Source organism: Mytilus californianus, unplaced genomic scaffold (assembly GCF_021869535.1).
Source record: "Mytilus californianus isolate M0D057914Y unplaced genomic scaffold, xbMytCali1.0.p SCAF_2, whole genome shotgun sequence".
NCBI lineage: Eukaryota > Metazoa > Mollusca > Bivalvia > Mytilida > Mytilidae > Mytilus > Mytilus californianus.
In genome coordinates this window covers 34,332,389-34,345,404 of record NW_026262668.1, presented here as the reverse complement: position 1 = coordinate 34,345,404, position 13,016 = coordinate 34,332,389, and the positions used below count along the sequence as shown (strand labels likewise).

Below are 13,016 nucleotides of genomic sequence, written 5' to 3'. Positions count from 1 at the left end.
GTAATTTTGACCTGCTTACAAAAATTTCGAGCATTCTTTAACATACTTTTGCTTTGCTTGTATTTATGTTTTGTCATCTATTATATAATTATGCGTCACAGAGTTGATTGCTATTCCAGAACTGATTTATATTGTACGGTCTATAATGTTCCCTTTTCTTGACCGTGATTTAAAGAGATGAAACTGAAAACTTTATTTTTTTACAATATTTTAGGAACACATTGGGTTCACGAAATATTATCGATGCTACTGAATCACACAACAGAATATAACACGCTTTTTGACACACTTCAGTTGCAGTTGGAAATTCCCCTAAATTACAACTTTGCAGAAACAATATCTGAACTGCGGCTAATAAATACACATTTTCCAATAGAATGCCTGCCAACCAAACATTTAGAAATGGGCGCAAAAATTGTCTATGTCAACAGGAATCCAAAAGATAGAGCAGTTTCATTGTATCATTATCTCTCAGGAAAAAGAGGTTTTCCGGATACGAGTTGGGAAGAATTTTTTAACGAATTTATACTTAACGGTAAGAAATTAGAAACTAAAGTTCACCTCTCGTAATACAGTGAAATAATTATGTAGGTCGATATAGATAAAAGAAGATGTAGGATTAACGTCAATTAGACAGCTTCGTATTTTTATTTGGAAGTATTTGAGTTAAATAAATATAACGTTGTCTTCAAATTAATATTAAGGAAGCCGATTGCACATACACTTTTCGTAATGGTCTGATTAAATTTGGAAAATTAAAGATATTGAGTTGACATCAGAAGAAAATCACGATTAACTAAGGAAAAACTCTGTATTAAGAGAAACTCACTTTATTGCTCTTTACCATGACAGAAGATAAACGATGTATTTTCCTCTATCTCTGGTTGCTAAAATTCTGATTTAAAGAAGGTATACTAGTCCTGTTACACAAATTTACTAGTTTTTATGCTGTGAATATTTGCCCATTTACAATTTTGGCAATTTTTCAAGAAAATTATGGGTATAACCTCAAAATGTATCTATCGCTCTTTGAATGTCCCTCACCAAAAGCTTGGTTTTATAACAATCCTGATTTTGGTTCAATGGACCGGTTGGAAATAATTTGGATGAATACGTCGACTCAAGCGATACTTTAATATTCAACACCTTGATTTTTTAAATTTTTCAGAAAAGTTAAATGGTGGTTGGTTTAATTACACCAAAGGGTTCACTGAAGAAATGCAAATCAAATCTACCAACATTTGCCCAGTTGTATATGAAGAACTGGTTTTGGTACGTGAACAAACATAGATGAATAATGACAAGCGTTTTTACTTATTCGTCTTTCGTAGAATAGTGTAATTATAAATTATCGTTGCTCAATTGTGAACTTTTATCTCAACTTAAATGAATACGAACATACAAAACTTTGTCCATATGTCAAAAGACGAGTGGTTATGAATACAAACACGAAATCATGCATGTCACAGAGGTGAACAATTAAATATTAGTTTAAATTCTATCACTATAATACCATTCATATTGAATATACTAATATTATAGGAAAAGTATGTCTTAAAAAAATGAAAACAACAAGTTATGAAATTCGTGCGTCTATTCTAAAGCGCTTTTCTGGATTTACCTTCATTATGAACACTCAAAGCCAAATATTTGAAAGCCATGCTCTATTACTAAAAAGTACCTAAAATAGTAAAATCTTACTGTTACATACCGTTATACGATATCACTTTAAATATTTGATGCTGTATTCATACGATAATTTTTAAAACATCCAAATGTAAAAAGTGCTGTATTCATGGGATAATTTTTGAAACATCCACCTACAAAAAGTATTCGGTTTATGCTATCTTTCAACTTATCTTGTTTTGAAAGGACCCCATCAGCAATGTTACTAGACTTGAAGAACTTCTAGGAGTTCCAAACAATGTTGATTTCATTACTAAAGTTGTTGACAGTTGCTCATTTGAAAAGTTAAAGGAAAAGAAAAAAGATGCAACAAGGATGATACACCCAGAAGGAAAGTCTACAGTATTTCGGAAAGGTATAATGATTAGATTAAATTTATTAAATCAAATAACAAACTTTCCATTAAAAAATAAACGTTTCGAAGTGGACAAATAGGTATACCGCTGTGAGATGCAATGCTGTATTGGATTTCCGTCAGTTCTTGAGCCCAATTCAATAGAGGTGTAGATATGAGCGAAAAAAAATGAAGGCAAATATATATTCAGTATCATCTCTACGGATGACGATATATATTCACTATTCAAAGAGTGGGACCATATATATTTTGTTCAAAATTGATAAGAATCTATCAAAATCAGCACATAACAAAAACAGAAATATCAAAATCCATATGATATATTTTTGACGTATATATATACTGCTAGGTTTTATTCTGATCAAACGAAGAACAGTTATTGTTGCTAGGAGTGTCTATGTCCTTGTTTCTTGAAGAACTGGTCACCCGCACTTCGATAGAACGGAATGCTTCTAACGTTCTATTCAGTTAGTGTGCATTACTTACCACTACATATGATCATCTACCAAATGAACACCCATTAACATTTATGTTACATTGTAGCATATTCCGAGAGGACCTTTGACTATGCGGGATGTATAAAAACGTTGTCACATTCAGGCGAAGTTGGAACTTAAATTTCGTTGGCTTAAGGTGGTAAAATACCATGCTATCTCATGAAAAAACCCTTTGCAATAACTATTTAATGGGTCCGCAGATGATCTATTGCAACGCAAGATAGATGCCATATTCGAAATGTTTAGTTGAAGTCCAAATTTCTCGCCCGATATACCGGTCAATCCACTCTGCAGTACCTACATTTTGATTTTAGATTATTTAATTCTATGTATGTAACATTTGCTACTGGATGTTAAGCGGGGAACAATGAATAGTATATTAATAAATATTTGCATTTAATTGCTTTTTAGGAAAGATTGGTGACTGGAAAAACTTATTCACTGTTGCACAAAGCGAGAAGTTTGACGAACGATACAATTCAGAGATGAAGGACTGTAATATAAGAATGTGTACTTTTGTAGAAGATATCTCCCTTTCCCCTGTTTATGTTTATTTTAATATTTTTATTTTACAAAGACTTTAAGAGAAGTCGAAAAAAACTGTAAACGGAAGAACATGGGCCAGAATAGTGTATCTACGAAATATTAGAAAATTTGAAACGCAAAGATTTTATATTTTGCCAGAATATTAACAGTATACATATATAATCCACAAACAGATGTTTTCAATTCTTCGATTCGTCTGCTATATTGTGAAAATTTTGAAGATATCCGATGATACTCAACTCTGCACGACGGATTTTTACATGACTCTTGAGCACATGTTTTTTCTCTCGAATTTTCGAGCACACGAAATGTGTTGTATGTAATAAGGTGTTAACATTACTTTAACCCCTTAATTACGAGGAAGGTTTTGTTGCTTGAATGAGAGACACCTTTTCGAGCAGCGACAAACAAATTAATAAAGCGTCTCTATGCTTTGATTACAACAGATATAGATTAATTATAATGGCTTACTCTAGTGATGTGACAAAATCAAGACATCAAATATTACCGGAAGTGAAAAGAAATTGCGTCCAATGGCAGGTTCTAACTAAAATGATATCGCTTAAATTCAGTACTCTGCTCCATAATTCAAAAGTATGGTCGGAAAGAAAGCTAAATGCTCTTAACTTGTTTTTTCCAGCGGTATTTTGGCGCTGCATTGACAATTAACGACACGCTCCATGACGAGGTTTAAAATTAGGAATTGCACACCTTCTCATATTCTGAAAACATAGACTTTGTTCAATTATATAAATTGAAATCATAACGTTAATGTTTGAAATATGTGCTATGTATTGAGAAATGCAAAATTGTTTTTTCCAGTAATATACCATCTGAGTTCAATAAGATCGATTATATCTAAAACTGATACATGTATAAACATTTGAAAAACATTACAAAGAAGCTATCTAAACTGAACAATTGGAAGTAAGTTGCACTGGGTAAACATGCTTTTTTATAAGGATTTTGTGTCTTACAAAAACGGTGCATATAGAATTCATGAAAACGAGATAGCGAATAAATGATTTTGACTATGCTTTTATAAAAAAAAATATGATCTGAATTGAGTTGAAAGAATTTTATTTTGAACAAACAACGCATGTTAAGGGGTAGTTTTGGTGATATGGTGGACACTGCAGAGGTTGACATTGCACTATGACTGGATAGAAATTTCTGCCATCAACACCATGTTCTCCTCCATTTAAATTCTCTGGGTTTATATCAATGCATATATAAGAGGATGCACCAGCGTCTGTATAATGGCCAGATGCTAAATAACCGTAATATTCTGGTTTCCATCCATGATAACACGAATTCCTCCCGGGTATCAATAGGACAGCAGAAGATTTAATATGGCAAACAGAACATGGTACATCCTCTCCATTCGGACTGAAAAAATGCTGGGACCAGTATTCTGCTCCATATATTGTTGCGTGGCCTGCTCCGTCTGTGATCTTTGTCCGATTGAATTCAGGATCGGATGGAAGACATAGACTCTCAGCTGCTGATCCGGAGTGACCATTATTGCCACCTGCTGCATATCCTTCAAATAACGTTCAAGAAATCAAGGCATTATTGAAGAATCGTACTTTAAAATATAAATGTATTTATTTTGACAAAAAGTCAGTTTTAATAGATTAATTGATTGGTTGATTGTTAATGGCTTGCTGGACGTCCAGTTTAAACGAGCACATAGTCAAGATAGCCTTATTAACTATAGGCAAGGAATGTGGTGGTGTTGTTTTACAAGACACAATCAATGATCTGTGTTTTCAAAAGAGCCTCGGATGTATCGAAAATTATGTAAAAAGAGAGAGCAACTGTCTAAAAATTAACGAATCTGAGAACATGATTTTTGAAAAAGTGAGGCTTTAAAATTCAGTGACAGTATAGCACTTAGATGTATTTTACACCACCTGCGTGTGTAGAAACTATATTTCAAGGCTTTGTTGAAATCATTAATTGGAGTTATAAATTGTTTATTTAAATATTTTTAATCCAGATAGAAAGAAAGCGGATAGACGTAGAGGCTTCATACATAATTGAATAAAAATCCCAGCACATTTCAAAGCGTTTGGTTTGAAATTTTATAAGATAGACCAACCATAAAACTGTGTCCCGTTTAGAGTTGAATGTGTTTTTGCTAATACAATTTCGGAACAAAACCCGTGAGTACAGTGGGGTTAGATGTGAGTTACTATATATTTTTCCGGAACAACTTCAATATTTAAAGAAGAAAATCAAGAAGAAAAATTTCCTGTGCGTAAGCAAATAGTGCACATATAATTATAAGAAGTATGATAATTATAAGAAGTATGAGGTTAAAAGAATGTTTTAGAGTGGTATTTGTAAGGTATAATAGCTATTTGCAAGATATTACTCGACTCACAACGAAAATGCCATCGTAATAGATAGCTCAAGCGCCTCTTCCGCCAGAGTAAAAAATATACTAAGACATCACCTGCAAATATTATACATTGCTCGGGAGATGAATACTTTGGAAAAAAAGCACTTGCGTGAATTTAAAGATATGTGTTTGTTGAAAAGTAAGGATCGGTCGATTGACATACGGTTAACCATTATCAAGACATCAATGAGGTTGTTTTCTTTTGTCCTCGTATGATATTTCATGTTTTACACTATTAAAATATACATGTTATGTAGAAGTTGTTATTATGTACAAATTATAATCTGCACAGACATAACATATTTTATTATTATTTTGGCAGTTGTCTTCTTTTAACAGGTATTACAAGTTTTATTTTCCACAATTCATCAGTCAGATCTGTTGGCCTATAGAACATCAAAAACTTTGAAAATGGTACGTTTTTCGTAGAGGAACACTCTGTTCTTAAGATTTTTTATTTGAGAATGAAGATCCGACAATTGATCAATATAGGAATTTAAAAAAAAAAAAAACTTAAAGAGGCATTAGCTACGAGATATATAAAAAAAAATAAAACATGATTTTTTTTATCAACCATTAATAAAAGTGAAATGTGAAATAATAATTCGCCCTTACAAGCCAGTTTGGTTCAGTTTTGCCAAAATAAGCTAAAAACATCGTTGATTAATTATTCACTTGCAAGTTAATAATTCGACCTCATTGAATCCGTATTCATGTGACCTCTTATTTAACCTATTAGCTTAAGATGGGTTACGAATGAACTAGGCGTGTCCAGCTATTAAAAGGAAATGAATGTCAACTTTGAAAGTGAAACAAAGGTAAACCATTTGGTTGACTGATTCGATCCACAAAAACTCATTCTTATACAGGTAAAAACGATGATAAAAATATTTTTTTAACCTATCATATGAAATCAAACAGACCTAGAAAAATCCAATTGCACGTGTTCGATATCTATTTGTATCTATATTTATGCTTATATCGGGTTATAGACCGTCGGCAGTCTTTGGAGGTCATCTCGATGGTTAACTAGATGGCGTCTAGACTAAAATACACACGAAATTTTGTTACATATTATCGAGTCCATGCATCGTAAATTGTTTGTTTTAGACTTTTTATAATTTGGATAAACGTTTTAGTATGCTATAAATCAAATATGACAATTTGAGTCAAATCGGTGAACAAGAATTTGACAGCTAATGCCCCTTTAATGACACATTGATTGAAACAGGAATTTATATAGAAAAGTATTGAAAATAGACATGTTAGATAATTGTGTACCGTTGACAATTGAGAGTCGAGAATCGAGAGTTTATACACTGAAATAAGGGATCGATTGGTCGCTTGGTTGGTCGGTAGATACTTTGGTTGTTTGATATTTGATTGATTTAAATTTTGCATAATAGCAAGGTTAGCGAATTTTACATTCAATAGTCAATTGTTTTGTTGGTTTGCTTGTTTGAATGATTGACAGATGCATAAAAGTTAAGAGATGCATATTCCATATTGAGAAATAATTTAATTGATTGTTTATCGGACGTATAGTAACAAATATTTAACTCACCGTTTGACTCAGAAAATGCTTATTTATTATTCCAGATTGATTAATTAATTGATTGATATCTTATGTGACAAAAGATCAATGCACCTATTTACACAAAGAATGTTAAGTGCCCCCTCCTGCAAATCTAGAGGCAGGTATAACAAGTCCCTCGAATAAATACTCCCCAATAAAAAAACTGACCACCATGTTTTAGCCAATAGTGCTGCAAGTGGCATTAAGCACCAATAATCAAGCAGTCAATCGAATAAATATACAATACCGGGAAAAAAAAGCCAAATTGAATATTATCAAAATAACATTTATCATAAAAATTACTTAGATTGGTTATACAGGTCCATCAATATTTCATAAATCAAATGCATGTGAGTTAATACAATACCTGAATATAAAGTAGTTGCAGATCCTGGACACGCCTTTCGTCCCCAAATGGTGTATGTAGACCCATCATCTGAAACAGAATGTTAGTAATCGAAAGTACGTCTTCACAAAATTTTCAAATGACATTTTAACTGCTAGCGATATTTTCGTTCAATGATTTTAATGGGCCAATAACGACAGAGAAAGTAAAAAAAAAAAAAGCAAGCGGCCTTAAGGATGTATTCTTCTGACTTTCAGTCTCGTTGAAATCTCGTTCTGGAACTATTTCCAAAACATGTGATACAAGTGAAAAATATCAATGAATTTTTGAAATGTTATAATCAAACTTAACTCTGTTAAAAAATTGTGTATTTACAATAAGTAGTTTTTGAGTTATAAATTTTTCAAACTTTATTACCAATCAAGTCAGTCTTTTTAGCCAAAATTTTGAGAAAATGAGTGAGGGGTACAAGAAATGATTTTACCAGAAACATGTACATCCCATATCACTGTTTTCTTTTCAAATTTCTTAGATATGTATTTTTTCAATCATTTATAACAAAGAAGTTGAAATAATATGCATTTTGATCTCAAAACAGAGAAAAATCACAAATTTACAAAATTGACAGTATGGTAAATTTAACACAAAAAAGCATCAAAATATGATAAAACTTCCTTATATTAACACCTACCTATAGTTTTTTAAGTTAAATTTATTCAGATTGGTCCAATTCATCTTTATTGAAAGTATGAAAAAAAGTTTAATTGTGGAACTGTGATTTTTTTCACGATAATAGCCAAAAAATGGGTAAAAATTAATGAAAAATGGAAAAATCGTCAAAATTGGGTACTTTCAAAGGGCCGTAGCAAAAAAAGAAGCGCACCACCATATGATTTTTTCTTCACCAATTGTTTTTTACAGTCATATAAACCCAAAAATCAGGTTAAGAAAAAAGTTTAATTCTAGAAATTTTTGGCTCCTCAGAGGTGTACATCCTTAATATTTTGCATGGAGCGCTTCTTGCTAGAAGAGTGCAATCGTCATTGGCTTCCATTTTGTATAAATTTTCAAAAATTCAAAAACACAGCATTGAATTCTTTAATCCATAAACTAACTTGCAACTTCTTAAAGCAAATATGACGGAATCACATGATTCATCTCTTATCCAATGAAAGATCAGCATTTTGTATAAATTGAACACCTACTGTCATATGATTTTTATGAATTGAAAAATTTACAGACATTCCAATACCACAGCACTTACTCTTAGGAGGATGGTACATTCGGGACTAAATACATGTAGGGACATTCAACTGATGACAAACATTACTAGCAGTCCGTACTTCTGCACTACATGAGTTTTCGCAGAAACATATTGCTTAAAGTCATGAAAAATCAGACAAATACACCGAAGACGATATTGATATTGTCAGAATGCTTGCCTTTCAGAACAGGAACATATTTATCGAATTTGGTGGGTAGATATTTCAACGACAGTCGGATACTCTAGAGTGCTCTAATCGTGCACCTCTACTGCTAAACCCTTTGTGCATTTATATGAAGCCGAATTCACACAAAATCATTCTAGAGACGTTAAAAAACATTTTGCCAAATTGTTCAGATTCGTGTCCAGATATATTGATGATGTTCTGCCACTAAATAATCAAAATTTCAGTGCTTGCCACTTAGGGTACTTACTATCCAAATTATGTCTGCTTCATATCAATTTATTCTCTTACAATTGACTCAGAAAACGACTTTAAATAAGGTTATCTGAAAATCGTGACTATTTAAGTTTTAACATTGTTGATATTTCTTTGTAGTAACATGTCCCATATTATGATTTTTGAATACCTCAGATGACATGTTATCCCACGCGCATGTTCACATAACCGTCTTTTTAACATTAACATTTATCCTTAACAGGGGGTACTGCTATTACAAAATGTCCTTTAAAAGTGTTATGAGAAAGAACGACTGAAATCGATTCTAAGCAAGTTTAACGGTCAACAGCACAAATTGGTTGACCGAAACGACGTGTCTTTACTCATGATACTCACATTATCTTTGATAATTAGGTACCAGAAAATGTAAGTTTGAAAATTGTGTCCTATTTCCTAATGTACCATTTAAATGGAGCCCAGTCTTGCATAACGATCGCAACTGATACAAATCGCCAAATACAGTTTTATGGAGTCTATTTATTCCCACGTAACCCCTGCAATTCACAGCAAAACTTACACACTGTCTGTCCATCTTCAACTTATAATTTTTCTTGCTCCCTAGTTATGTACTATGATATAACGATTAGTTTGTTGATATATCAGTAATTCAAGAAAGATTCCCTTTGGTTTTCGCAGTAAACATTCCCAAAAACTGTTGAGATACAAAGCAGTAATAAAATCAAATCACTAATCCACAGGCATACAATTATTCTAATTTCGTTTTGTGTATATGAAGAATACTATTTCTAAATTTTGTTGATTGTAAAAAGCAAGCAGCTGTATAGCCAATTCAATTTAACATATTACATTTCATATTGTGAAAAGCAAACATCTGCAGGGCTAATTCAATTAAACATATTATATCTCTTACCTACTGTCTTCTCTAATACAGCTATTTTTGAGTCCTGTTGTGATATCCGTAACTGCTGCTGACTAACGGTCGTATTCAATATTGCCACTGTATTTTGTAGGCGGGCCAGTTCATTCATAATCACATCAGGGTCGTTTAAAAGAAGTCTCTTTTCCACCGGTTGGTAACATAAAACTTGGGTTAACACAACATAAAAGTTGAAAAACGTTTTGGAATTCATTTTCACTGGTATTTTTTACAGTTGATCTACAAACTAAAATTTGCTGATAAATTTACAAAATCGTGACCTCAGTCGAGATTGGAAAATGCTTATCACAAAAATTGAGATCTATATGCCATTCTAATGCGTTTGTGATTTATGAAAACATTTCAGAATGACCTGCGGATAATATAGAAATAAATGGCACATTTGAGTATTCATTTAATAAACGGACAACTTTGCCATAGATGGAATAAATGGTAAAATTAAGTATATGATATATGAAATTTCTTTATTTTTTTTTAAATACTTATTTGCTATTGATAAACTATTTTATATGTATGCGTCAACTAGTTATATTATAATCTGATTGATATTAATCAAAATATGATTATGATATTCTACATTATTTCATATCGGATAAGAATTAACTTCTCTTATTGGATAACAAGGGGCCACATGACATTCTTTATTCTTCAGTAATAATTTCTATCGGTCTTTAACAGAAAAAAAAAACGGACCAGAAAACCGGTCGTTAACAGACTTGTTAACGACCGGTGGGGCGTGGTTTCTCTGTTGATAGATATGTCCCTTTAATAAAACATTTTCCTGTTTTCAATTTTATATTGAAGTTGTTGAATTGTTTACCATATGTTTTCGTTAATTATAAAATTATAGAAAACTTTATTTTGTTTTTATATACAAAAAAATGCACTTAAATGAATGGCAGTGACTTATAGTTATCACTATGACTGGTCTTCACTCTTTCCAATAGAAATCTTTCAATAACTGAGTTTGTTTTGAACAATTTGAGTTTATGAGAATTTTTAAAAACATGGTTCCTCAATGAAATAAACAGAATAGTTATTGAAGAACTGGTCATTATCGTGATACATGGACTGCCCGTAGGACAGTGGTATTGACTGCGACAGCGATAATGACCTCGCCTACGGCTCAGTCATTATAGTTGTCTTAGTCAATACCACTGTCCTTTGGGTTTACTCCTGGTTTGCCCACATTTAATTATACCAATTATCTATTAGTAAAGAAAACAAAAAAGACAAAAGGTTTAATGAGCATACAATTGTATAGTCTGTTCCAACTTAGTGATATAGTTTATCATTCTATATATTCAGGTATTTTTTATTTTGTAATTCCATTTTCATTTGTATAGAAAAATAATAAATAAATAAAAAAAAAATTCTCTCAATAACTTAATATCATTTCAATCGATTCATTTAACATACATGTACAAAACAATGACATGCAGTTATAAAGGTGTCTAAATAATTCAATAGTTTCTGACTGATTTTAATGATTTAAATACACCAATATAAGTTCTCTTTTATGCAAACATAATTTATATAATATATGAATCAAGTTTATAAATGCTTTGCAAACTAAAGGAGTGAATAAAGCACTAGGGTAAAATAGGTAATATGGGGCACTATATGTATAATGATGGGAAATACAATCAAAAGTCACAAATTATTATATTCACAAAGTCACAAATTACAATATTTCACTAAGTTGTTCAGTTCAAATGGAGAAGATGTGTTGCTACGTCAGAGTAGTCTATTACACTGATCCCCGAGTCTTTTTTGGTATCTGTCTTTCAGCAGTTTGAGTCTGGTGTCTATTTCTCTGTATTTTCGTCTTTTTGGTGGGTGTGCAGTGTATTTATCAAAATTATAAAAAAAAATAAGTTGAATAAATAAAAAGAAATTTAAATGACATTGTTTCTAATCTTTAGTTTTAACTTTTTTCCAGAATATACCAACAATTAAAACTATTTGTCAAATTCAATATATTTTCCTGCTATAAACTAAATCAAATATAAATTATTTTTGCACATTTTCCTTGATTTAATAGCAGAATTCAGTATCTTTTATAAAATTTTACAGGTAAAATAAAAGGTAAAAAATATGACTATGATTCAGAAATAAACTATAATTGTTAAAACAACAATTCCCCCTATGTTTACATATACATGTAATTAAAAGTGGGCAAACCAGGATGACACCGTCCTTTGGGCAGTCCATATATCATGATAATGACCAGTTTTTCAATAACTATTATGTAATTAAAGTGTGTAAAGAAAATTGGGACTCGGATATTCAAATGACAATACTATATATATATATATATATATATAATACCTTGACATGCTTACTACAGGAGTATCTAAAGAAAAACACATAATCAGGTACGCTCAAAATAAAAATTTGGAGAAGCCAAAGACATAAACCGTTTGTTAGGATCAACACTAGAAGCATTTTTTAATTCTATTGAGACAGAATATACTGTAGGAGAATGGTTTGTCTTAATTATATGAGCATGGTATAAAAAGACTTATAATGGTTATTCCGTGCGCACAAGACATGTTTCTGCAATAATCTCAATTATGTTTGAAAGAGACCGAATTATTAGAATGCCAAACAATCAGGCAGGATAAGCAAATTCTTCAGTTACTTTCTAGCTATCTAGTAATAGCTGAAAAACAAACTGTTGATTAATTTAGCATGACAGGTACATACTATTATTTATAAAATTCCACGAAGCTACGTCCACGCAGTGGTCGAGCAGTTTATGATGAATAGAATAATAGAGGTTTGTCTTCTTTTCGCAAATTCTCTCTATTATACCGTAACAAACCCCTATATCTAAAACTAACACATTTCAGCACAGACAGATCTGTACTTTCCTTTCAATTAACGCCTTCAACTTCTTCTTTCCAAGTTTAGGAACTAAATATGATATTGCACTTATATCAAAAAAATGTTCCTTTCCGGTAAGATTATGCTCAACT

General features: G+C 31.6%; 2 protein-coding genes across 2 annotated transcripts; one reads left to right on the top strand and one right to left on the bottom strand.

Annotated features, from left to right (window-relative positions):
* The first annotated feature begins 228 nt into the window (after nt 1-228).
* On the top strand, nt 229-3,355 carry LOC127728951 (sulfotransferase 1C2-like). Its single transcript, XM_052236530.1, has 4 exons — nt 229-535; nt 1,169-1,272; nt 1,873-2,041; nt 2,950-3,355. Exons 1-4 carry the CDS (start codon nt 244-246, stop codon nt 3,120-3,122), a joined length of 738 nt encoding a protein of 245 aa, XP_052092490.1. The 5' UTR covers nt 229-243; the 3' UTR covers nt 3,123-3,355.
* A 577-nt stretch (nt 3,356-3,932) lies between these two features.
* LOC127728950 (uncharacterized) lies at nt 3,933-10,126 on the bottom strand. The gene is made up of 2 exons (XM_052236529.1): nt 10,009-10,126; nt 3,933-4,642 (listed from the first exon to the last, which is right to left on the bottom strand). The coding sequence occupies exons 1-2, from the start codon at nt 10,124-10,126 to the stop codon at nt 4,164-4,166; spliced, it is 597 nt and encodes a 198-aa protein (XP_052092489.1). The 3' UTR covers nt 3,933-4,163.
* Between the last annotated feature and the right edge of the window lie 2,890 nt (nt 10,127-13,016).

What these genes read in the sequence shown, in the direction of transcription:
- LOC127728951 (XM_052236530.1), top strand. Translation starts at nt 244, where the DNA reads ATGCTACTGAATCACACAACAGAATATAACACGCTTTTTGACACACTT. An exon ending in TATATGAAGAACTGGTTTTG is followed by an intron (nt 1,273 to 1,872) that starts GTACGTGAACAA and finishes TTGTTTTGAAAG; the next exon opens with GACCCCATCAGCAATGTTAC. An exon ending in GTCTACAGTATTTCGGAAAG is followed by an intron (nt 2,042 to 2,949) that starts GTATAATGATTA and finishes ATTGCTTTTTAG; the next exon opens with GAAAGATTGGTGACTGGAAA.
- LOC127728950 (XM_052236529.1), bottom strand. Translation starts at nt 10,126, where the DNA reads ATGAATGAACTGGCCCGCCTACAAAATACAGTGGCAATATTGAATACG. An exon ending in TGTATTAGAGAAGACAGTAG is followed by an intron (nt 4,643 to 10,008) that starts GTAAGAGATATA and finishes CCTTGATTTCTT; the next exon opens with GAACGTTATTTGAAGGATAT.